This window comes from Rhinolophus ferrumequinum, chromosome 21, assembly GCF_004115265.2.
Source record: "Rhinolophus ferrumequinum isolate MPI-CBG mRhiFer1 chromosome 21, mRhiFer1_v1.p, whole genome shotgun sequence".
In the NCBI taxonomy this organism is placed as follows: domain Eukaryota; kingdom Metazoa; phylum Chordata; class Mammalia; order Chiroptera; family Rhinolophidae; genus Rhinolophus; species Rhinolophus ferrumequinum.
The window spans coordinates 34,464,447-34,487,462 of record NC_046304.1 but is presented as its reverse complement, the minus strand read 5'-3'; the positions used below and the strand labels follow the sequence as shown (position 1 = coordinate 34,487,462).

Sequence of the window (23,016 nt, the reverse complement as noted above, 5' to 3'; positions counted from 1 at the left end):
ATCAATGCAACAATGATAAACTATGGGAGAGGTCTCTGTAACATTATCTCCCAGACCCGGAGGGGCGCAACATTTTATTTCCTAGTTTCACATTCAACTTCAGTCTAGGAGAACAGGTCTCCGCTGTACAAGTCTAGATTGGCGAGAGGATTGTGCCCAGCTCTCAGAACTCAACTGGCCCCTCACCCTGCCAGGAATGGCTTGACCTTCCAGAGGAAGGTCATCCCGGGTCTCCCGGTCTCTCTTTTTTCTTGGACTCAATTTCCCTGCCCGCTCTTGCGTTGCCAAAGCGGCCAGCGCCTCCACTTGTCCCCTTCCTGCTGCCCCCCAGCCCCAGCCCCAGCAGTGGAGCAGTCAGTGTCCCCGCGAAGGGGCACGGAGAGGGAGGAGGTTGTGTGTGTGTGTGTTTGTTACCGTGGCCAAAACACTGCGCTATCTGGCAGTCAGAGGGTGCTTTCGCTGGGTGTCAGGAATGGGGGACAAAGAAAGAAAATCCAGGCTGTCTTCCAGCAGCGGCAGCAGCAGAGGCGGCGGCGGCCGAGCCGGGCCTCATTTGTTAGCCGGGTGTCGAGGTAATGGGCGCCACCGAGGCCCATCCTCTCCTCAGCAGAGTAAACAAGACAGATGGGCCTGGGCCTGGCGTGATTAAAGGTGAAACGTGGATCCATCTTCACCAAAGCTGAAAACGAGGAGTGCAGCCTCCTCCTATTTCTCTTTCTGTCTTTTTCTTCCTTGCTTCTTCTTCGTTTCTTTTCTTTCTTTCTTTTTTTTTTTTTAAGGAAGAAAGCAAGAGACTTGAGCCTTGCTTCTGGGGGGCCTCGCCGGGCTCCCTATTGTCATTTCTATAAATAAAGCTTCCCCTCCCCCTCCTCTGCGTTTATTCGTGTAAATAAAGTGTGTGTGTGTGTGTGTGTGTGTGTGTGTGTGTGTGGGCAGGTAGGCTTGTCCGGGCCGAAGCCCCAGGGTCCCCTCCCGCATCTCTCCCGCCTATTCCCGGCGCTAGCCACCCACCCCCGCCCCAGGTTCGCGACTCCCGCGCAGGGGGCACTAGAGCGCGGGGGGACCTCCGTTGGGCCGGCCTGGGGGCCCTCCGGCTGCGCCTGCGGTGCCACCCGAGCGGATCTTGGTGTTGGGCAACTTGTGGTCTTTTTTCCATTTCATGCGCCGGTTCTGGAACCAGATCTTGATCTGGCGCTCGGAGAGGCAGAGCGCGTGGGCGATCTCCACCCTCCGGCGCCGCGTCAGGTAGCGGTTGTAGTGAAATTCCTTCTCCAGCTCCAAGACCTGCTGGCGAGTGTAGGCGGTCCGAGAGCGCTTGGGCTCCCCGCCGGCGTAATTGGGGTTTACTGAACACACACAGAGAGAAGGAGAAAGAGAAAGTTTTATTGCCGAAAGGGAGGAGGGAGGCCCTTTCTTTCAGCTAACACAGTATCTCCCTCCCTCCCTCCCTCTCCCGCCACCTCTTCTTCCTCCGGAGGGGGGTGGGGACGAAAAGGGAAGAAAGAGGGACCCCAGGAAGAGAAAGGGGCTTCAAAGTTTTGGACAGTTGTGTTGTCTGGATGTTGCTGTTGGGGTGTCTGGAGGTGGGGTGCAGGAGTGAGGGATCTTCACAAGGTTTCAATCGCTCCTCTCTCCCCCCTTGGCCTGGGGCCCGGGATGGGAGAATGAGGGGTGAAAGGGGAGGAGGGCTTCCCTAAACCTTTCTTCTGTTAGTTCCCACCCTCTCTGCTCAGATTCCAAGCAGTGCCTGCCCCCAGTAAAAACTTTTGCCCACTTCTTGAGCCAAGGAGCCAGACTAGAGGAAATAAAGGGAAAAATAAATAGTGGGAGTTGACTCAACTCTCCGCTTAAATACAGATTACCTCCTCCTTCTCTCCCACCTCCAACCCTCCTCCCCAACTTCCAACTTCACAGACACTGCATCTCTCGGGCGAAAAAGTCGCTGGTGAGAATGGCAAAGAGGATGGGGAACCGACTTCAAAGGCGCAGGGCCCACCAGGCCATAAAAATTTATGGGGGATGTAATTATGTGGCTCTGAAAACAGGCGACCGTAAATCTCGTCAATGGCGAGTTTATAGTGGGGACAATTGGCTTCCCCTAGCTCCCCACCCCACCCCACCCCCATGCCTCCGAGGTCCCCTCGGTGTAAAGCGCCGGGGGTGGGAGGGGGAAGGGGTGCCCACGCACTCACCCGTGCTCACGTGAACTTTGCGCATCCAGGGGTAGACGATGGGCTCTTTGCACGCGGAGTGGGACGGGCTGGGGTGCAGGGGGTTCTGGGCGCAGGGAGGCGGCGGGGGGCTGCTGCTGACCGCCTCGCAGCGCTGGCCGGGCTCCGGGAGGAGGGCCCCCGAAGGCGGCGGCGCAGGAGCCCGAGGGGACAGCCCGGGCGGTGGCGGGGGTGGCGGGGGTGGTGGCGGAGGCGGCGGGGGCCCGGGGTCCCGGCAGGCCGCGTAGCGCTGCACGGTGCACGCCGCGCGCCTCCCGAAGCCCGCCTCCGGCTGGAAGCTGCTCTCTCGCCTCTGGCCGCCGGCGTAGTACCCCGGCGAGTGGTCGCTGGGTAGGTAATCGCTCTGTGAATATTCCTCGCACGGAGGGAACTTGGGGTCGACATAGTTTGAGTTGATCAAAAAAGAACTCATAGCCATTAATTTCTGGGAATTGCCCACAAAATATACTAAAATTTATTCCGACCCCTGACTCGTTTTCCTGTTTCCGAAAGCCCTCCTACTTACTGTCAAGTGAACAAAGTTAGGGCCCCACGTGATCCTGGGAGCCAATGGCCGCCCCGCCTGTGATTCCCGGATAAGGAAATCTGCTCACCGGACCCTACTCCAGCCAAAGAGGTTTATTTCCCCTTCTTCTCATCCCCCTCCCCACCCACCCACCCAACACCAGGATTTACATAGGGTTCCTGAGGGGCGACCGCCTCCTCGCCTCGCTCTCTCCAAGATCGGAGGGAGAGAGAGAGAGAGAGAGAGAGAGAGAGAGAGAGAGAGCAGGTTGCCACCGGAGGGCCTGTTGGGGCGCTGGGCAGAGCGCAATCCCTTGATCCCCTATGAAGTTGGGGCTCCCGGTGTAGCCCCTCCTGTCCCGCCTCCCCTCTGCTTAGCATTCTCTGCCTTCCTTAGGCCCCTATCCCCTCCTCCCGACGGGACGGAGCCCACGCACCCTGCGTCTGTGCGGGGAGTGAAGTGAGGGGCGGACTGGGGGCTCTGCCTAGAGAGGGGAACCCACTTGGGGACGAGAGGCACTGAGCGTGGGGCTTTTTTCTCTGCAGCCGCATGGGGAGGGGTGGGGAGTGACAGAGGAGGCGACGGGAGCAAGCAGGCGGGTGCACAGAGAGACTTGTCAGAGATGAATGGAACCGCGGGTGGATCGATAGGAAATTCATGCACTAATTCGGGGAGACCTCGCCTTCCAAATCGCATTTAGCTGAGCTATTAGTTTGGCTGTGTCAGTCAGTCCGTCTATTCCCCTCGCCTATCCACTCCTCCCCTTACCCTACATGGCCGAAGCCGGGAGAAACGACTTGGTTTCCCACACTGAACATGAGCGCTGGAGTAAAAAATCTGCAACTTTTGAGAGCACATTGAATAGCAATTTGCTAATTCCAGAACCATCGGAGCAATACTAACCACGGGGTGGAGACGTTCTAATTGCCGCTAATGCCACGGTCTCCACAGCCAACAGAAATCTCACATCCTTGTGATGCTGGGGCCAGGAGCCCTGGAGGTGACCCCCCACGAACAAGAATGTCCCTTGATACTCGAGTATTTGCAGGGCATCTTGTTCTGAACCCAAACGGAAAGGCGACCTCAGTATCCGTTTGAAAGCGAATTTCCTTTGCCTTCGCACAGTGAAGACAGCAGTCATTTTTTCCGGATTTTCAGGAAAACCTTCCTGAGCCCAAAAGAGAGAATAGGTGGGCTTGCAGGAAAGGATAAAATAAAAACACCACCAACAACATTAACCTATCAAGGGAAGTGAAAAGGGACCAAGGCTTCCAGGGGTAGGCATGGGGAGATTGCAGGTAGGTGATTCCTCCATCTCTAACCAGTTGCGGGAGGAAAAGAAAGAGAAAGAAAGAAGGAAGGAGTCTTCGCGGGGTCAGTCACCGGATGGTCCTCACTTAGAAAAAAAAAATTTTTTTCTTCGAGGGAAAAAAAAAATGAGCGGAGTGTTTATGTCAACTACATATTCCCCTAGATACGAATTTGTGACCACAAAATTCCTTACACAAATTCGGATCTACAGGGTATATACAGAAGACAGACAGATCTTCTTGGCCCAGAAATTTTCCAGTTCTCTTACTTTCCGAGTGTTCTTCGTTTGGGGTGTTGTTTGAGTGCTTTGGTTTTATTTCGTTTTGTTCTGATTTTGAGCTCTGGGAGCAGGAAAAGGCACTGCGGGTTCATCCTTGGGATAACAAGGTTTTCAATTCTCTTTCTCTTCTGTTAGAACTAGAAGCAGCCGGTCCCGCAAAGAGACGCGAACCTCGCGGCCTCCGCGAAACTCTCGGCGGTGGCGCATGAATTATGAGATGTAAACATTAGCTAAACACAAAAGGAGGAAGGGTCATCCTGAGGCTGCGGGCAAGTCAGAATCTGGCCCTTCTGGGTGCCCTCGCGCCCCTCCCCTCCCCCCAGGACTTTTTTTTTTTTTTTTTAAGAAAAACAAAACCCAAATCGGCTCCTTCGGTGCCCCTTACAGCCTTTAGTTTGTGATCAAACGAATATCTAGATATTTTCCAAAGGTGCCTCTCAGCAAAGGGAGGGCTGGGTGTGAAGGGGGTATCATAAAAGTCCTTTTGGAAAAATTCAATGGTAAAAAGAGAGAGAAACAGCTGTAAAGAAAAATGCTGGGAGACCAAGCAGATGGAGCCCCCGGATATTTAATGACGGGCAATTCCGTTTACAACCTGAGAAAAAGATCAAAGGCATTACATTTCCCAATGAAGGACAATGAGGAACCATAAATGATGCAGCCAGATGATATTCCAGCCCCTCCTGACCTCCCATACCTCCTGGGACCAGAAAAGGGGGATAATCCCTGAAGTGTGAGGAGGAACCCCGTTTCTCCATCCCCCCCTAGCTCCAGGCAGGCTCTCTCTAAACTTGCTTACTCAAGCCACCTGCTAGGATTGCTGGCAGTAGGACCAAAATGGAGATCTGGGAAACCTGGGGGATCTGGGGTTTCTGAATGAATTTCCCGAGGCTTCCAGTAAACCGCTCAATTTACTAAACTGGGAGACTGGGGATTGGACTGGAGCGAACTGAGTCCTATACTGTGAAAGCTGGAGGGCCTTCCCAGAGTGAGGGAAAAGTGCACAGAAGCAGCCTCCACCGCACCCAGACTCCCTACCCATCTCCCTAGGTCTGAGAAAAACTTGTATCCCTAGTGAGCAAGTCAGAATAGTATCGATTTCATTAACAAATACAGCAACAACACAAACGACAACCCCTTAACCACCACACTCCAAAGTCTCTGCCCATCTCTGGTCCTGGGACCCTTACAGGTAGGTAGGAGGAGAGCTCCCATCTGCAACTAGGTCCAGACACCCTCTTTTCTATCCCAAATCTATACTGTCAATGTTGGCGTTCGGGCCTGATTTCTGACACCAACACTCTCCCAGCCAGTCTGGACTCACATATATTTGAAAAACCACACACACACACAATTACATTGTAGTTATCTTTGCCAACAGAAGGTCCAATAGGAAATCTCAGACTCCCATCTGGGCAACCAGGACTACTGGAGTCTGGCCCTGGACCCACAGACAACATGCGTAAGTAGGACCCCCACCAGCCCCCCAGCGTCAGGCAAGGACCTTTCCAAGTCTTGTCAAAGGCCACTTTGTCAGGAGCTCCACGACCCATTCCAACTGGTCAAGCCCCTCCCCCACCCCATACCGCCTTCTCAATTCTCCCTCTCTCTGAAACCTGTCCAACTCCTCGGCTTTTAGGAATTTTGGGAGAGCCGCTGAGCTGGCCACCAGGCCTCTCTGCTGCTCGATACTTCACAAGGGATGCGGCCCAGGTGCCCGGAGCACCCCAAGAGAGAGGGATAGGAGGCAGAGCCACTGCAGGGCTGGGTATGCCTAATCCTAGAGACAGAGAGCGGAGATGTTCTCTGCGCGCCGGGCGCCGCCACCTGCCCTCGCCACCCATCCCACCCAGGCGCCGCACCTCCCAATCCAGCAAAATCCAGCCGTGATGGGTAGAGGACAAGGTTTATCAGCGATTCCCAAGACGGGTTTCAGCAGAACAGGAGGCTGTCTCTCTCATCCACCCCCAGAAGAATACTAACATCAACACGCATAATAAAAATAAGAAAGGGCAAGCGCTCCGCGCGCGTCCCGAGCCACCTCCTTGCGCTCCCGGGTGGCTAACCAGCTTGCCGGCCGCCTTCTCCCGGCAGCCACAGGTTGCTAGAGTGACCTCTCACTGCTCAGCGCCCCTCCGCCGCCCTGGGCGTGCCAGCCCGCGCGGAATCCTCTACCTTCTGTAGGCGGGGAGGGAGGGACAGAGCCAGAGAGGGAAATCGAAGGGCCCAGGAAGCGAGCCCCCAGCCGCCCCTTGCATTGCACCCGCAGCGGCGCGGAGGAGTGGAAGGCCCAGAGAGGGAGAGGGCAGAGTACTCACCCTCCGGCTCCCCGCGCCTCCCGGCCGCCGACCCGCCCGGGACCCGCTCAACAGCTGAGCTCGCTCTTGTCCACTATTGTGTGTCCGGAAAACCGAACCGCGGCTGCGGGAAGAGGAGCTCCGGGCCCCTTAGAGGCCGGAACAAGACTTTTTTTTTTTTTTTTGGTGTGTTTTTGTTTTTGAAGCGTAAGTTTTCGTATTAATCTCATACTTTGGCAGTCTTTGTTAAACAGCTAGGCGCGTCACGAGGCTCTCGAACATTTTAATAATTTTTAGACGCCGTGACCTGCGATTCACCCCTCTCCAGGCCTCCCCCACGAGCAGGCAGTTACTATAATACGTTCGCGCACTTAGCTCGGTCATATTGAATTTTGCGCAAGTCATTACTTGGGAGAAAAATGACAGAGCAGGATTTTGGTTCAGCTCATCCTCTCTAGCTCACTTTTTGCCAGAACCTTCCCTTCAACCCAACCCCCACCCCCAAAAAAGTCCCATTCGGATAGAATTCAGCCCACACGGCCTCAAATTTGATATTCCATCAAATTTGTCAGCTCTGGTTACGCGAGGCAAAGAGAGAGAAGGTAGGATTCCATGGGGCTTCCCTTTGTGGCCTGTGAAGGAGGCTGGCACCCGGAGAAATGGAAATGTGGCCTTGGGGATCTGGGTCCCAGAGAGCAGGCCTGAGAGAGAGCCCCCTTCCCTCCTGCCTCCCCTATAAATGGCTGCATTTGGCAGGGCCTGTATCCCAACCTCGCTGCACACTCCATGTGCTTTATTCTCTCCCGCAATGTCATAAATACCTCCCATTTCTGCCAAAACTTCGGAGGCTCCAGGGCCCTAGGAATGACTACTCTACCAGGGGGGTGTGGGGTAAGATTTGGTCTGCAGGCTAGTAAGTTTGGGGAAGACAGAGAGAAATGCACTGGTCCAAGCTGACTTGGCTTTCAGAGGCTTTCATTCTCCTTTAAAACCAAAATACCCTCTCCAGTTTTTGTCTAAAAGCGTTTCTCATCTATACAGTAACTCCTTTGCCTACCCCCATCACCACCACAAGGAGGTTCAGGGACAAATCAAGAAAGCATTAAAAATACTCAGAGGATTCCTTTGGTTTGTCCCTCCAGGATTAGAATCGAGTGGACTGCCAACAACACATTTCCCCTTTCTCAGTCCTCCAAGGGACCAGCAGAGGCAGATCAGGTAACTCCCCTTCCATCCAGTTCAAGTCTAGCGGGAGTGTCTGCAGGGTGGTATCCCCCTAGTACAGGGAAGTCAAGAGAGAGCTTCCCAAGGCACCTAGCTTGGCCTGGGATGGCAGTGGACTCTCCTTCCCCATCCTGAGGCCCTTCCAGCCCAGGACATTGGGCTGCTCCAATCTATCCCGCAGAACCATAAATTTGTTAACATTCTGTCCTGGGATGGAGGGGAAAGAGACTAAGGGGGAACAGAAGGAGATAGATTCTCCAGTTCAGGCTTTGACCTCTACCTCCTCTGGACCCCAAGAATTCCTTCCTGACCTGACACAGAGAATCTTTCCTGAAGGCTGAATAGAAATGGGGACCCACACCCAGTTGGTTTAGTCAGAAGCTGGGGTCAAATCAATTTGAAATTTGACATTGAACCATTGTCTCTTCTGGCCATATTTCAAAGGGCGTCTTTATTAAAACTCTCAGGTTATCTCTATCCTGGCAGGACAAACACCCACAGAGCACCTCCTATATTAACTGTTTAATAGAGAATATGATGACATCTCATAACACAACAAACAGTCATTTAAAGACCCCAAAATAGGCATACACCCTGGTGTTATAATTACAAAGTCTCTCTCAGCATTTTACTTATGAGCTAAGCTTAATGCATGGATTTAAGGTTCATTTCAGGTCACCTGTTTCAACTCCAGTTAAAATGCTCTCTGTGAGACCTTTCAGTATTTTTCCTACTCATTGCCTCTCCCTCCTCCAAATAGGAAGAGCGAGATTCTGGATGAACATACAAGGGGAGGTTTGGGAGAGTAAGAGAATTAACAAGCTAAACTTCTTTCAATATTCAAGTTCTTAAACCCAAGCAATTTGGAAAGAAAGATGGGAGTTTAGAAATCCTCCAGTTCTGGCCCATAGTCATGGACTCCAGCTGCCTGGACCCAGCCTGGGGGTTAGGAATCCCTGAAAAAATGCCTGCCTGGGGAAAGAGGGGTTGGGGGAGCCAGCTAATTGGCCCCTTTAGGGGAAGCGGGTGGGGCTGACCTTGCTAAGACTCAGGCCTTCACCTTGGAAGCCTTCCTTGGCCCCACAAAAAATCCTGCAAGGACGTGTGGGTAATTGGATTTTTTTAAATGTGTGCGGCTGGGTAGGTTTTAATTAAATTTTATATGGTGACTCAAAGGTTATCTTAGGGAGAGAAAATTGCACAGAGAATTCGCCATACCCGGATCGCTCTCTTTTGTGCTGCTCCCCACCCAACCAGCGCCGTTTTTGAAGAAGGGATTCTTACTCTCTCAGTTTGTCCTTCCCCAGACATCTGCCTCTCCCCTCCCCAGCTCTGCTCCTCCACTGCCCCCCAGCCCACAAGCCTTCCTTACCTCGAGCATCCCTTGCTCGCTCTCTTCTCTCTTCACACACAGAGCCTCCTCCCCTCTCCCACCCCGCCCCCGCCGCTAGACGCCGCCATCGCCCGCTCACGCATGCGGTAAACTTTTGACCCTCCAACTTTGCGACCCCTCCGGCAATAACACTGGCCTCACCGCCCATGGTCTCATTCTGCTGCGCCGGCTGCAGAAATCCAAACGCAAAACATCTTTCCTGCCCATCCCCACCCCCACCCCCTCCACTAGGGGCCTTAGACTTGGGGAAGAGAAGTCTTTTGATTATTAAATAACTCCTTGAGAAAAGACACCAAACCCACTTCCCGCATTGACCCCACTTCCCACATTTTCGCGGGTCTCTCATTTTAGGATGCTTAGAAGAGCTTTTAATGCCCCACCCCTCTCCATTCCTGTCCCCCACAGTGGGGCCCGCTGCTGGCATGGAGACGCTTGGGGAGCAGTACAATGGTCTGACCAGGAGAAAGGTGTTTCTGAAGTAAAAAGTGGAGAGAGGTTGGAGCAAGGGTTCCTTGGGAGCGGAGGGGGGCGTTCGTCCCCACAGGGTTAGAGAGCGTTCAGTATCCAGCCATGCGAGGCCCAACGGGCTCGGGGCCACCTTACGCGGCCGTTCGCTGGCGCCTCGCAGGCCCCAGCCTGGCTGTGAACTTGGTCTAAGGCGGACTCTACTGGCAGCTCCGGGACGTTACAGCCTCTGCTTCTTCGCCAGCGCAGCGGCCGCGGGGGCGACCTGAGCTCTCTCAGTTTCCCCTGCTCCCAAACATCACTTCCTAGGCCCCCCACCTCTCACAAGGAAAGATTTTGTTCCTCCTTTCCTAGGGGCCCTTGCGAGTCGGAAAACAGCAAAGGTAGAACGAGTTAGAGAGAGACACCAGAGAGAAAGAGAATGAAACAAGCCTGCAGAAACTCCGGGAAATAGGGATTATCCTTTCTGCTGCCTGCAACCCCAAAGAGGAGACATTCCCACACTGGGACTCTCCCTCCACTTCTCCCCTAAATGCTGCTTTCCAGGCTGAATCCCCTCCTTTCCACTTGGCCTGGGTCGTCTCTTGGCTAGGCAAGCTGGACTGGGGCCAATGAGGTACCTTTCCTCCCTAGATACATTCATCTCTAACCCACAGGGCTCCGAGATCAATCAGGGATGGCTCCAGCCAAAGCCGGCCCTGAGCTCCGAGGCCGCAGCCAGATCACAGCCTTCGGGGCTCAACCCGAATCCACTTGGAGAACAAGGCCAGAGCGCAGCCCAACATAAAAAAAGAAGGGAGCGGTTCCTGGGAGAAGCTAGAAGATGCTGCAGAGTGTATTTTCCTCTCCGAAAGGGAATTTATGGAGAGAAGAGACAGGACAGAGGACGCCTGAAACAGAGAAACGGATAAATAAGGGAGAAAGATTAAAACTTGGAAAGGTGGTGATATTCGGGGTCCGACAGGTTCCGAATTGCCCGAAGTCCAATCCTCTTCAGTCTCCTAAATCCCTCACTTTCTCTTGGAGCCCGAAATCTGGATCTCAGTAAGTTCTCCAAAAGAAAGAATGCAAAATCCGCCTAAACCTGTGGGCACGAGCCTGCCGGGGCCAGAGCTGGCAGAGGTAGCAGTGGCGGTGCGACCCGCAGCACGTAATGTATGCGGCAGTGGCTGGCAGCCCAAGCAGGCCGGCGCTCCGGCCCGTCTGCTGACCTCTGGGTGATCCCGGACTCTATGAATTATTGATGAGATATGAGCGTTGACTTCCCCTTTCAGGATGCAAACTCCATTATATTGTTAAAATGGCGATTTAATCGTTGAGAATAGCTTTGGTGTGGGTTTTCTCCCCCAACTCATTTGCGCCTCCTTCCTTTTCATTTAACTCTCTTAATTAAATCCTTTAACAGATTTTAATCACTTTTTGGAGGGAGGGGTAGAAGGAAGGGAAAAGCCATCACTACCCCACCACCAAACACTAAAACAAAACAAGTCCAAACACCAGAAAAAGATTCTACCTTGGGGAAGTTAAAAGAAAGGTAGGGAGCCTGCGTTAACCTCTCTAGAAAGGTCGCGCTGGGAACATCCACCAGAAGAAGATCCATCCATCCAAGGGCTGGGGCAACCTAACTCTGACATGGAAGAGTCAGGTCTCGGTGGTGTTTAATTGCACCATCACCACTCCCCTGGAGATTTGGTGTGGGGTCGGACTGTGGAGAGTAAGTCAGGCTTATCCCGCTGAGAAGAGCAAGGACTTCGAGCTTGGGGATGGCCACATGATTCTTGTGGGGAACGACTCTCCAATCCGGGCCCCAGAGGTGCTTAGGAAGATATGTCCCTACTCCTTAAGAGGCCCCCATTTCTTCTCTCCCTTTCCCCAAAGAGCTGGGTTTCCCGGCGTTGTCTGGGTTAATTAATATGGATGGGTAACTGCGGCCAAAGAAATCAATAAATCCTGCTGTGGGCAGATCCCAGCCTGAAATCCCATTACTCCTAGAATCTCCCAAAATGGAGAGAGTGACCAGTGGTCTCTCCCCTAACAGCGGGGAGGGATTCTTGCCAGCACTGTCCTCCTTGTTTGGTCATCGAGGTTCCCAGGCTGGGAAGCCCATGCGCCTTCTCCTTTCTTTCCCGAAGGGACTGAGTTTGGGGGAGTGTGCTCAGCGGGCTGTCTTCTCCCTTGCTCTGAATCCTTGGCCATACGCCCCAGCATCCAGACCCCAGGAATAAAAGAACCAAGCCGGGAGAGGAGCTTCCACTTGGATCTTCTCCCCACACCTTGCCCCACCAGCCCCTACTGAATACGTTCTCACAGCCAGGGAAGGGTTAAGTGTCCCCGCTGCAGTTATGGAGAGGAAGCCGATGAAATATGGGCGCTGGGAACTCCTAGCCCGGCTGGCTTTCCTGTTTACACTTCTTCATACTTCCTCCCACCCTCTGGCCGCGGAGAAACAAAATAAAACAACCAAATAAAACAAAACAAAAAATTCAGATTGTCTACTGAGTGGTGGTCAAGCTGGCATCGCAGGGGAAAGGGAAACTGCAGCCTTAAGGCCCTCTGCCACCCCCTCCGCCCTGCCGCAGGTCCAGGGTGCGCGGAGGCTGGGCGGCTGGGCGCAAGGATCTGGCCAGATGGTACCAGCCTCCAGCTCAGAAGGTTGAGGCCTAGACCCATTTCAAAAGGGAAAGCGGGTGGGAGAGGACAGAGAGGAGCTGCTTTCCCGGAGAAAGTCTTGGGGAAGGCGGGAGGAGAGAGCGCGGGTCTGGGACAGAGGAGAGTTCCTTTGCACCAGAAACCTCTTCTCACCTCTCATCCCCTCCCCCAACGCGTCCTTGTTGGGGTTCAAAAGAGACTGTTGCCCAGAGAGCCTGAAGTGGGGAAGAGCAAAGCCCAGCTAGGGCCTCTTCTCCAAGATCCGCTTAGAACAGGGGACCCTCCAAGGGTTTTGGCCTCCGCTGTTTTATGGGCACCCCCATCTGCCCACCCCGGGGCTGCTCTTAGCCATTCTGGAAAATCTGTCAAGATATGCCCAGCAGATGTCCCTGGGCCGCCCACCCTACACACTCTCTCTTTATCAGAGTTCACAGAACTGACATGAGAGGGGGCAAAAAAATCTTCAGAGGTCGGCCTGGTGGTCTGGGGTTTCTGAGAGAGGGAGGCCAGGGGCACAATAGGATAGGGCTTCCCAGGAGGCCCCGGGCGGGATTCTGTTCCTGCTGCATCTTCCTCTGCACCTCACTTAACTCATTTGCCTTGTCCAGAGTGGAAGCCTGTGGAAGCTTTGCCTGGAAATTTATTAGTATTTTATATGGTGCTGGGAACCCTTCAGGAGCTGAGCAGAGCCTCCTTCCCAGGAGATACAAATGCTCCATCATTCTTGGGGAGATATGCCTTCAAATCAGGGTGAGGACCCCTAGCTGTCTGTCCTCTTAGCTCTCAAAGCCTGTGAAGGGTCTCCTGTAAGTCAGGCGTGGGCAGGGATTGAAGGACTCAGGGAACAGAGAGCAGCTGCAGGAGAGAGGCGAAAGAGAGTGGGACTGTCCTTTAATGAGAAATGGAGGGAATCTAGTGACCCTCTCCCTATCCCAAAGATCAGAAACCCCTTAAGGTGCCGCATTCCCAATTCCTGGCACTATCCACGGGAATTGGTAAGCTGAATCAAGAGCTGGCGGGCTGGCGAAAGCAGGAGTGACAGAGTGGTTGACCCTATAGGTCTTAAAACTGGGGAGTCAATTTGGTGAAGGGGCCTCTGGTTTTTAGAAGACGGTTGACTGATCCTTAGAAAATAACAGGACCCTGAAGGTCAAATAATGAAATCCCTCTGGTGTGTGGTACCACAAAACATAGAGGCTTTTCAGGGTATGGTGGGGAGAGAAGAGGAAAGGAGAGGAGAGGAAAGGAAAGATAGCACCTTTCCAATTTTCTCTCCCAGCTCGAGTCCCTTTTTCCCTCCGGAAAGCTGAAGATCTATTTTCTTGAGTGAGTTTTATTTATGGAAGGATTGCCATGGAGCTACTTAAACACCTAAGTCTCCCCTTCCACCCATTGCTGGCCAGGAATTAGGTTTTGGATTTGAGGGAATTGCCCCCCTCTATCCGCTGCCCACTCTGACCTCAGGACCCTACTTAGAGCCAAGCCTGTGACCAACAGGCTAAAGTGGAATGCAAAAGCACCACGCTCCCTATGCTGGATAGCCCTGATGAGGCCATGGAGAATGGAAGTTTCCCCCTTTCATGGGGTTCAAAGCTCTGAAAACCAGAAAGTGCCCCAGTACAAGGCAGCCCACAGCAGCTGGATTAGCCTTCCCGGCGCTTTTTCTCAGCTCAGATGTATCCAGATAAAAGTGCCCAGCGGCGCGCCCACACACACCCCTGACAAATGAATGTCATAAAGTTTCTTTCCTGGGGTTGGGGAGATGTCTGTCTGAAGATATCCAGCAGTGAAGTGGCCCCACAAGGGGCCCTTCTTTCAGCAGTACACACCCCTCCTTCTTACCTTCTAAATTTCCAAGGGCACTGAAGGAACCCACACAAGCCTTTCCCCTACAACGAGTCAGACACTATTGCAAATAAAAAACAGGCACCCCAACCACTGAGGCCTTATTGAACTGGGTGCCCCCACTTCAGACACCCAACTTGTCAGAACTTGGTGCAAAAAGCAGACTAAATTTCCCCCACTTATCCTACAGCCCTGCCAGAGGTAAGATTTCCTTCCCCAGTTCTCCGCCCCGAAATTGCAAAGGGAAAAAGTGAAAGCTGGAAGCAACTTACTGCGGGAGTGCTGGGCCTCGGCTGCCGACACTGCCTTCTGGGCTGGGAGAGCCCTCACCTACCTCTGCCCCCTTCCCCACCACAGCGAGCAGTTAAAGTGTCACTTAACATTCTGGAGAATGTGAAATATACCGCGCGGTGTCAACTCCCCAAAACCATAAAACTAACTTTATGGACCTCACGTGACTTTCTCGAGCCAGTGAGGGGTATCTGTCTGACTTCTCGGCGATTTTTACGATCTAACTTCAAGATAAAACCCCTATCCATTTGACATCTAAATGTCATAGCGACTTTTGGGATAGTTTGCTATGGACAAAGGGGGACAAAGTCAAGGGGTGAGGGGGGAAGGAGGGCCCAGTAGAGCCTCCACGACCCTCGGCTTTCTCCTCACCAGCTTCCCCTCCCCCCAAGTCCTGTAAGAAGTTGGGCCAAGCTGGAAGGGATTGAACGGGTAAGTGTCCAGACTTGACTCTTGTGCTCAGGGTGGAGGCTGACTTGGATGGAGAAGGACTGGGCCCTGGCCCTGGGCCAGTCTGGCTGTAATGGGAACCAGGGGTCTTCCAGGAGGGACCCCAACTCCTAATCAAGAGGGAAGGTCAGGCTGCTGGAGAGAGGGAGCCCTGGATAGGTGCAGAGAAGACTGAGGGTGAGAGGAAATCTTTGAAATCTAGTTGATTTTTTTTCCTTATTGGGTGGCAGAGCTGAATTCGAAGCAGGGGACAGAGGGGTTGGGTAGGCCTGTACCACTCTCATCTGTCCAGGAGCTTCCTGCTCAGGACTTAGGCCCAAATTACTTTCCCTGAAGAGGTTTCCTGACACTTTTCTGGCTGGCTGTTGGAAGGCCAGGGTGGAGTCCAGCTCAGCCTTTCCCTTGCCCCAGCCCCATGTGGGGTTTCTGGGCCTCTCAGTCTTCCAGACATGAAAGCCTGTCCTCTGGTCCAAGCACCACTGACCAAGCCAGGGACTTAGGTGGCTGAGAGGGGCTGCTGGTGAGCTTTCCCTTCTCTAGATCTATCAAGAATGGTCTAGGGTGTGCCCTGTGATGGGAGACGCAGGCTCCCAGAGAAAAGACAAGTGGAAGGGCGGTGGAGTAGGGGAAACATTTATTTGACTTCAAGGAAAGCTACAAACAAATACCAAAAGCGAATCACTGAGACAGGCTGGGCAAAGACAGATTTCACACGTAGCACAGCATCCACTCGCTCACTACAGATGGTCTTGGAAGCGAAATGGGTTAGGGGGAAAGGGATGGGTCTGACCCAGACTACCCCCATATTTACAAGCTTTGGGCCCTCTACGCCAGACCCATGGATTCACAGAGAAATACACACGACATTTTACACTGAGGATTATTTTTGTTTCCGTACACTCCCAGATCAGGCCTTGTGGGGCCTACCCAGGTGGCAGGAACTCAAATCTCACTATTTACCTTCCCTCTTCTCAACATCACCCCTTTGGTCCTCCCTGGCTGCTTCCCACCCCAGAACCAAGCCACTGGGAGACTTGGGCCCAGGGAATCGAGAGGGAGGAGGAAGAGGAGGGTGGAAAGAGACAGTCATGGACTCCATCTCGGAGGCCAGCTCAGCTGGGCCCCAGTGCTGCGGCACCACCCCACCTCAACTGCTGCCCCTTCGAGAAGTTTCAAGCTGAAACTCAAAATACAGCGATCATCCTTTTATAAATAAGTTAGAAGAACAAGATGGGGAGGGGAAAGTTCACATTAAACATGCGAGTTTCTTTTCTTCCTGGGGGAAGGAGTGCAACCACGGACACGAACATTCAGAAACACTGGTGGATTTGGGATGAGTGGAGGGGAGCGAGGAGCATGGAGGGAAAATAATAATTATCATCATTATTAACAATAATAACAAGATTAACCAGTCCAGGAGAGAGGGAGCCACAGGAAGACCTAAGACCAAACGAAAAATCGTAACACAAGGCCAGAGCAAGGCAGGCTCGTGGGAACCGGTCCTCAGCGGGCGGCGGCAGCGCGGGGAGGCTCAGAGGGGCCGGGGCTGGGGGCGGCACGGGCTCTTGGGCCGCCCAGGACTCCTCCCGGAGGGCTCAGGGCTGGAAGGCGCTGCCGGCTGTAGCCAGGCTCATACTTTTCAGTTTGTTGTCTTTCTTCCACTTCATGCGCCGGTTCTGGAACCAGATCTTGATCTGGCGCTCGGAGAGGCAGAGCGCGTGGGCGATCTCGATGCGCCGCCGCCGCGTCAGGTAGCGGTTGAAGTGGAACTCCTTCTCCAGCTCCAGGGTCTGGTAGCGGGTGTAGGCGGTCCGGGCCCTTTTCCCGTCTGGCCCGGTCATATCTGGAGCAGACAGAGTAGAGCCCGCGAGGCAACGTTATTCCGGTTAAAGGAGGGGGCACTGGGTGGGAGGGGGCGTGGAGCAGGACCCAGGCGTCCCCGGCCCCCAGCTCACTGCAGCTCCAATCTTCCCCACTCCAGACGCCCCGCATCCAAGCTCCCTTTCTGCACCCCCTTCTCCTGCAGACCCCACTTCTGCCAGCAGCGAAAGCACTCGGCTTTGTCTCTGTCTCCCTCCCTGTGCCTCACCCTTGGCTGGGCTCAGGCGGCCGCTGGCCCCGGGAGGGAGGAGAGCGCCTGCACTCTTGCCCTGGAAAGCTCGTTTGACTGCTTGCCCCTTCTTTGCTGGTGGCAGTCTCAAATTTTCGGGGGTAAACAGGACCCTTCCCCATCTTATATAAACCCGATCCTTCATTTAAAAGCTAATACAAGCTGGGCGAATAAAATCTAAGCCGAGTCTGGGAACAAATTATTAAAAATATTCCTCCCCCAGCTAAAGACCTTCTTTGGCTCTGTCCCCCGAGCCATGAGGACCCTCTTAGAGACTTCTCCCTCTCTGGGAAAAAAATAAATCTATATTCGAGGAAAAGCCAAGCTCTCCTTGCCCTCCTCCCACCCCCCCAAACGCAGAGAAGACAAAAAAAGAGCGAGAATTACCATGGCTGATGTGAAGCTTCCTCATCCAGGGGAATATCTGCGGAGCCTGCCCCTCGGGTGCGGCTGTGGAGGTGGCCATGGGTTCTGGCTGTGCCCGAGCTAGGCTCGGGCTGCTTAGCTGGCTCGCCGCTTCCTCAGGCTCCGAGGACGCGCTGGCCTCGTCTATTTCGGTGAAATTGGCGCTGGAGCTGGCCGGGGTCGCCTGGTCGGAGGGGGACGAGGCAGAGGGCTTGGCGCCGTGGCTGTCGCCGTTGGTGCAAGGCAGGGACTCGGGCGAGGACAGGGAGCAGCTCGACGCCGCTGGCCTGAAGCGGGGCTCCTGGGCGGGCGCGGGGAAGGAGCGCGAGCTCTCGCCCACCGCCCCAAAGTGGCTGGAAGAGGCCGAGGAGCGGTTGACGCTGAGGTCCATCCCATTGTAATTGTAGCCGTAAGAGCCGGTGTGCATGGCAGCGGGATCCCTGTAAGAGCCGCTCAGAGAGCTGCCACTGCCATAATTTAGCAACTGATAGTCCGGGCCATTTGGATAACGCCCCGAGAAGGAGTTTACAAAGTACGAGCTCATTTGGGTGATTTTGGAGGGCTTGATTTGTGGATCGTGGTCGTTATAACCCTGTGCTTCACGATTTATGATGTATTAATGAATTATAGCGATGCACTGTACTTCGTTTTGCTATGTATGCGGCCAAATATGGGGGGGGGCTGGAAGGGGGATGGGGGGGCGTTAGGGAATCACGTGCTTTTGTTGACCAGTCGTAAATTCTCGCTGATGACCTCAAGAGGTAATTCATGCTCTATGGTTACAAATAATGACGATCCGAGAATCGTTAGGGCCGATTCAATGCGAGCCTCCGAGAGAGGGGGAAAAAAGAAGGGGGAGAAACAGGGAGAAGGTTGGCGGTGGCCTCTGAGCAGAGCGCGCCACCTCCCGGTGATCGGCGGGAGCGCGGGCCCCAGACTGCCATGGCGGCGACGACTGCCTCCCTGCTGGCTCCCCGCAACCGCCAGGCGAGAAAGAAACCCGGCCTAGGCTCACACGCAGGGTTGAGTCTTTTAGAAGAGGGACCGATTGAGCCTTTATCCGCTTTCTTGAGAGTGGGATAACTTCTATGTATGTTCTTCTCCCTGTCATTATTATTTTAACTCTGGATGAGATGATCAAACATTGAGTTGCTTTTCGCTTACTCGGGTTTTGCAAGTCTCTGAGTTGGGGGTGGAAATAGGGGAGAGGGTTGAAAGAGGTGTGTGAAAAACAATTATTGCCACGGGGTCCTTCCCCTTCTCCCGCGAGCTCCGGCTGGTCTTCCTAACGGGGCTGCCGTGGCCCACTCACAGCGCCCAGGCAGAGCCGGCAGGGCTGGGCCAAGGGTTCAAAGGAGAAACTTTCGCTTCTCCTATGTCCCTTAGAAGTTTGGAATCCTCTTCCGGACCTCCTCCTCATCCTTAACCCAGCCTGGGGAATGGCAGAGCAGGATAGGGATCCGAGAGAACGAGCACGCCTGGGGTTAAGAGGCCTAGCTGTGGGGAAAACGGTAACGGCGACCGCGTCGGTGTCCGGGGTTTGCGTGGCAATGTGGTTTTCAGAGTTTGGGATCAAGGCAGGATCCTTTCTCCTCCTCACCAGATACCGGCTGTTGCGTCGGGAGGCCCCGCTCGACGACCCTCGCGGGCGTCCGGGTAGTGTCAGAATGTGCCCAGCGGCCAATGCCTTCCCCAGGAAGGGGTTCCGAGGACCGGCGGCGCCTTGCTGAGTGCATTGCGCAGCCAAAGATTGCGGCAGCTGGGCCCCTTCTGCCGGGCGGCTATTTTCTTTAAAAATAAAAAAGGGAGAGAGGGAGGAGGAAGAAAGGAAAACAGTGTCCGCAGCTCGCCGCCTGGGTGTGGGTGGGAGATAATGGTCGTTTTTGTTTGAGGAGATGAGACCAAACTGCCCGATCACCTGGCTTCCTACCCTCAGGTCTCCAATGAGCAGGGGAAAGTCGTGCCCTTCAGCCAATGCCTGCCTCTGGCTTCGCATTCTCCTACTCCTCGCTGAGCTCCTACTCGAGGCAGGAAGCTTTCAGCTGTGGGTGGAGAGATACCCCGCGACCCTGATTTGGTCTCAGGAGCCACAGGCCAGGAGCCGAGGGCCAAGGCCGGCGGTAGACCAGGCCATGTGGGCAGGCCAAAGGCCACGACCCGGTGAGCGGGAGGACAGAAAAGCGCTGCTCAGGCTACAGATCCGCCTGGCTAAGTCTCTGCAGGGGCTCCTGGCTAGGAGGCCTCTGTGCTGTCCCTCGTGCCAGGGACAAACGAGGAAAAGCTAGAGAACAGGAGGGAAACGACCTTTCTCAGTCCCCCAAGACTGCCCTTGGAGAGGCCATTCTGAGCCTCAGTACCCGCGAGGCGCAGCGCCGGAGCATGGGCAGGACGGCTCCAGCCTTTATCTGAACTGTAACGTCCGAGTCCTGTCGGGCCCGCTGGGGCCTACCAGACTCCTGTCTTTGCTGCGGAGTTTCCGGCAAAGGACCACAGGGTGGCTGTAGGGGTGGGGAAGTGGCAGGGGACGAGCAGAGGTGACTGAGCGGCGAGTTTTTACTTCTTTATTATCATCATTAATAATAATATTAATATTATTACCGAAGTATTTCACGTCCCGAGCTAAGACAAGACTACAAACACAACACATAGAAAATTAATAAAATAGAACTTTGTTTTCTTCTGAGGCTCCTCTTCTTACTTCTAGGTAGTATGTGCTCCTTCCAGTGGCTTTGAGGGGTAGGGGGTAGGAGAGAGGTCTGGGGTTAGGGAGTCTTCGAGGCCCCCGCTGAGGGGACTGCGAAGCTACCATTGAAACCGTGCACGGGGGACATGGACGAAATGAGACGCGACACGGACAAGAGTGTTTTTTGCTCTGCTTCCAGGAAACATCAAGTGAGTCCGGTCCTCAGTTCTCACGGGTTGGAGGGGGGCTGATCGGGCTGAGGCGGGTTCCACGCGGATAGAGGGGGCGCACGGGGTGCTGGGTGGGCTCAGGAGGCACAGCCTCCCAGCTCACAGCGAGAGCTCTGCAGGTGGGGGCGTCCAGGAGAGCGCTGGGCCCCACCTGTCTGTGCTGGAGAGCAGGTCCCTGGGCTCCCCCGCCTGCAGAGCCTTCTCGGGGCTCTCCGATGCCCACGGCTGCCCACAGGCCTCTCCTTTCGCGTCCCCCCTCCCTTTCCAGCGCCTTCACTCCGCTGGTTTTTCTTCCTCCTCCTCCGCACTGAGCTGAGAGGCGCTGAGCAATTTGCTCTCCTTTTTCCACTTCATGCGCCGGTTCTGGAACCAAATCTTGATCTGGCGCTCGGTCAGGCACAGGGCGTGTGCGATCTCGATGCGCCGCCGCCGGGTCAGGTAGCGATTGTAGTGAAACTCCTTCTCCAGCTCCAAGGTCTGATAGCGCGTGTAAGTCTGGCGGCCGCGCCGACCGCTGGGCCCAAAGGAGGAACCTGTTACGCAGAGAAGAGATGCTGAGGCCTGAGGTCACTAGGGCTAGAGTCCCCCTCCCCCATTCGACTCTCAAACAAGGACTCCAGCCTGTCCCGGGATGCCCTCCAATCTCACATTCCCTGCCCACCCCCCTCACCCTCCAGCGCCCCCTCCAGATTCCCTCCGGGTCTCCTAGGCCTGCGATTCCGGTCTAGACTTATGGTGGGGGATGGGAGGAGCAGTTTAAAATCCCACCTGAGTCTAGGGGGAGGGGCTGGGAAAGTATACTGGCCAGGTGTGTCTCTTCCTGGCCAGATCTTTTTTTCCCCATCCTTCTAGCTCCCGCACCACCGTGTGATAGATTCCAGCCCTTAATCCGTAATGACGTGGATCGATCCATAGTCGGCATTAACGGCTCCTCACTTTCGTGTCCCGCTAATGGACATCAATTTGGGACTTAAGGCCGACAAATAATCCAACCTGAGACCCAGGCGCCTGCTTCTGCCACTTTCCCCCTCCGCCCGCTACCCCGCTCCTTCTTCCCCTTATTCTCCCTCCGTCTTCTGACTACCGCCCCTTTCCTGGTTCCTCATTTTTCCCCAACCCCCCGCCCCCAGGGAAACACAGTCCGGGACAAGTCCACTCTCCCTCGCCAGCGTCACGCCGCCCCCCTTCCCGTGACGCACTCGGTTTTTAATGGAACAGTCTTTGGATGGGGGACCCTACCAGGTCTGGGGGCGCAAGGGAAAGCCAAGCGCATGACTGCGGCCCTTGCCCCCTGCCCTGACTCGCAAGCCCTGCTCTGGCCTGCCACCCCCGAGAGCCCACTCGCTACCCTGCCTCCGAGTGCGGCTGGGACTTTGCAAACTTTGTAACAACTGAGGGTGAGAGGCCAGAGCAGAAGCCCCAGTGCGAGCGCCCCATCTCCCCTTCACTCCTAACTGAGATGCGCACCCCGCATCCAGCTGGAGAATGGGGAGCTGCTACTTCTGTCTCCCGAGGTGGGGGCCCGCAGGGGTCGCAGCGACGGCGGAGTCTCACTCACTGTTGCACGAATTCATCCGCTGCATCCAGGGGTAGACGGGCGTGGAGCACTTCTGCTCCTCAGGCTCGCCGAACACGCTCTTGTCCTGTGCACAGTCGGACTTCCGCGGCTCCGGATGGAAGGGGGGCGGCTCGTCGGCGCCCGAGAGAGCGCAGGCCGACTCCTTCTCGCGGTAGAAGGCCGGCGCCGGGCCATAGTCGCAGGGCGCCGCTCGGCCATAGCCGCCGCCCGCCGGCGGGTAATAGGAGGAGGCGGCAAAGCCCTTGTCCTGGCCGGGCCCGGGCCCATAGGGCGCAGGGTAGTGCCTCAGCGGGTCCGCATAGCCCGACGAGTAGAGCGGTAGCTGGCCCAGGAAGGACTCCTGCCCGCTGGCCAGAGTGACGGGGAAGGTGGAGTTCACGAAATAGGAACTCATTGGGAGGGAGGCGCGCACGGCCGCTGCTGCTCCGCCGGGTTTATGATTTGTTGTGTTTTATAGTCCGAGCGCCGCGCCTATTAGTAGTATATCTGAGATTGGGTTTTAGCTGAGGGGGGATGGCGAGGTGCCAGTGAGGGCCAGAAGGAAATACAACCATCTGATCCAACACTGACCAATGGCAGAGGCAGGAATTGTCAAATAGCACCCAGGAGGAGCGCAGCCGGCACGAGGGACCCGCGCACAAACCTATCAACCTTTTTTTCCTCCTTCTCCTTTCTCTCTCTCTCTCCCCACAACCCGACGCGTCCTGTTCCACCTACGTAGGATCTGCGAAAGAAGCGTCTGTGCCTTTGAGGGAGGAGGGAGCTTTGGGTTGAGACCACCCCACTCCCCAGTGATTAAATAAATATAACCTCCCCTCCCCACGCAGAATAGGGAAAAGTTAATTGTGTTTTCAGAAAAGTTAACCCCTGCGTTGCTTAAGTCCCATTCCCTCAAAGGAAGGGTGGGTAACCATCCCTGAATCTCAAATTTCAATCTGGCTAGAAGGGAACTAAAGGAGAAGGTTTGTTTCTAGGGTTTTGTGTTGGTCGAAGGGGAGAAGAGTTCTCTGCTAATTAGCTTTGTCTTCAGAAAGAGAGTCGAAGAAGAAACCATCTCCTTCCCAGGTT

The 23,016-nt window shown here is 54.8% G+C and overlaps 4 protein-coding genes across 5 annotated transcripts in view; all 4 read right to left on the bottom strand.

The window, feature by feature from the left end:
* The window catches only part of HOXB3 (homeobox B3), a 43,308-nt gene extending 28,706 nt beyond the window's left edge, over positions 1-14,602 (bottom strand). Inside the window, exon 1 of one of the 2 annotated variants that reach the window (XM_033091100.1) lies at positions 14,473-14,602. The gene's annotated coding sequence lies outside the window, so the exon portion shown is untranslated. Of the gene's footprint in view, positions 1-6,645; positions 6,778-14,472 lie in introns of those variants that run through there. The other variant, XM_033091101.1, reaches the window with a different exon arrangement.
* Positions 1,023-2,852, bottom strand: HOXB4 (homeobox B4). The gene is made up of 2 exons (XM_033091103.1): positions 2,193-2,852; positions 1,023-1,346 (listed from the first exon to the last, which is right to left on the bottom strand). The coding sequence occupies exons 1-2, from the start codon at positions 2,647-2,649 to the stop codon at positions 1,048-1,050; spliced, it is 756 nt and encodes a 251-aa protein (XP_032946994.1). The 5' UTR covers positions 2,650-2,852; the 3' UTR covers positions 1,023-1,047.
* A 958-nt stretch (positions 14,603-15,560) lies between the features above and the next one.
* Positions 15,561-18,279, bottom strand: HOXB5 (homeobox B5). The gene is made up of 2 exons (XM_033091679.1): positions 17,439-18,279; positions 15,561-16,784 (listed from the first exon to the last, which is right to left on the bottom strand). Exons 1-2 carry the CDS (start codon positions 17,998-18,000, stop codon positions 16,537-16,539), a joined length of 810 nt encoding a protein of 269 aa, XP_032947570.1. The 5' UTR covers positions 18,001-18,279; the 3' UTR covers positions 15,561-16,536.
* A 1,738-nt stretch (positions 18,280-20,017) lies between these two features.
* Positions 20,018-22,686, bottom strand: HOXB6 (homeobox B6). Its single transcript, XM_033091680.1, has 2 exons — positions 21,928-22,686; positions 20,018-20,902 (listed from the first exon to the last, which is right to left on the bottom strand). The coding sequence occupies exons 1-2, from the start codon at positions 22,340-22,342 to the stop codon at positions 20,643-20,645; spliced, it is 675 nt and encodes a 224-aa protein (XP_032947571.1). The 5' UTR covers positions 22,343-22,686; the 3' UTR covers positions 20,018-20,642.
* Positions 22,687-23,016: the final 330 nt, after the last annotated feature.

Excerpts from the sequence above, each read along its gene's own strand:
- HOXB4 (XM_033091103.1), bottom strand. The coding sequence starts at position 2,649 with ATGGCTATGAGTTCTTTTTTGATCAACTCAAACTATGTCGACCCCAAG. Across the intron at positions 1,347-2,192 it reads CAAAGTTCACGTGAGCACGG|TAAACCCCAATTACGCCGGC; the intron begins GTGAGTGCGTGG and ends GTGTGTGTTCAG.
- HOXB5 (XM_033091679.1), bottom strand. The coding sequence starts at position 18,000 with ATGAGCTCGTACTTTGTAAACTCCTTCTCGGGGCGTTATCCAAATGGC. Across the intron at positions 16,785-17,438 it reads GAAGCTTCACATCAGCCATG|ATATGACCGGGCCAGACGGG; the intron begins GTAATTCTCGCT and ends TGTCTGCTCCAG.
- HOXB6 (XM_033091680.1), bottom strand. The coding sequence starts at position 22,342 with ATGAGTTCCTATTTCGTGAACTCCACCTTCCCCGTCACTCTGGCCAGC. Across the intron at positions 20,903-21,927 it reads GCGGATGAATTCGTGCAACA|GTTCCTCCTTTGGGCCCAGC; the intron begins GTGAGTGAGACT and ends TCTGCGTAACAG.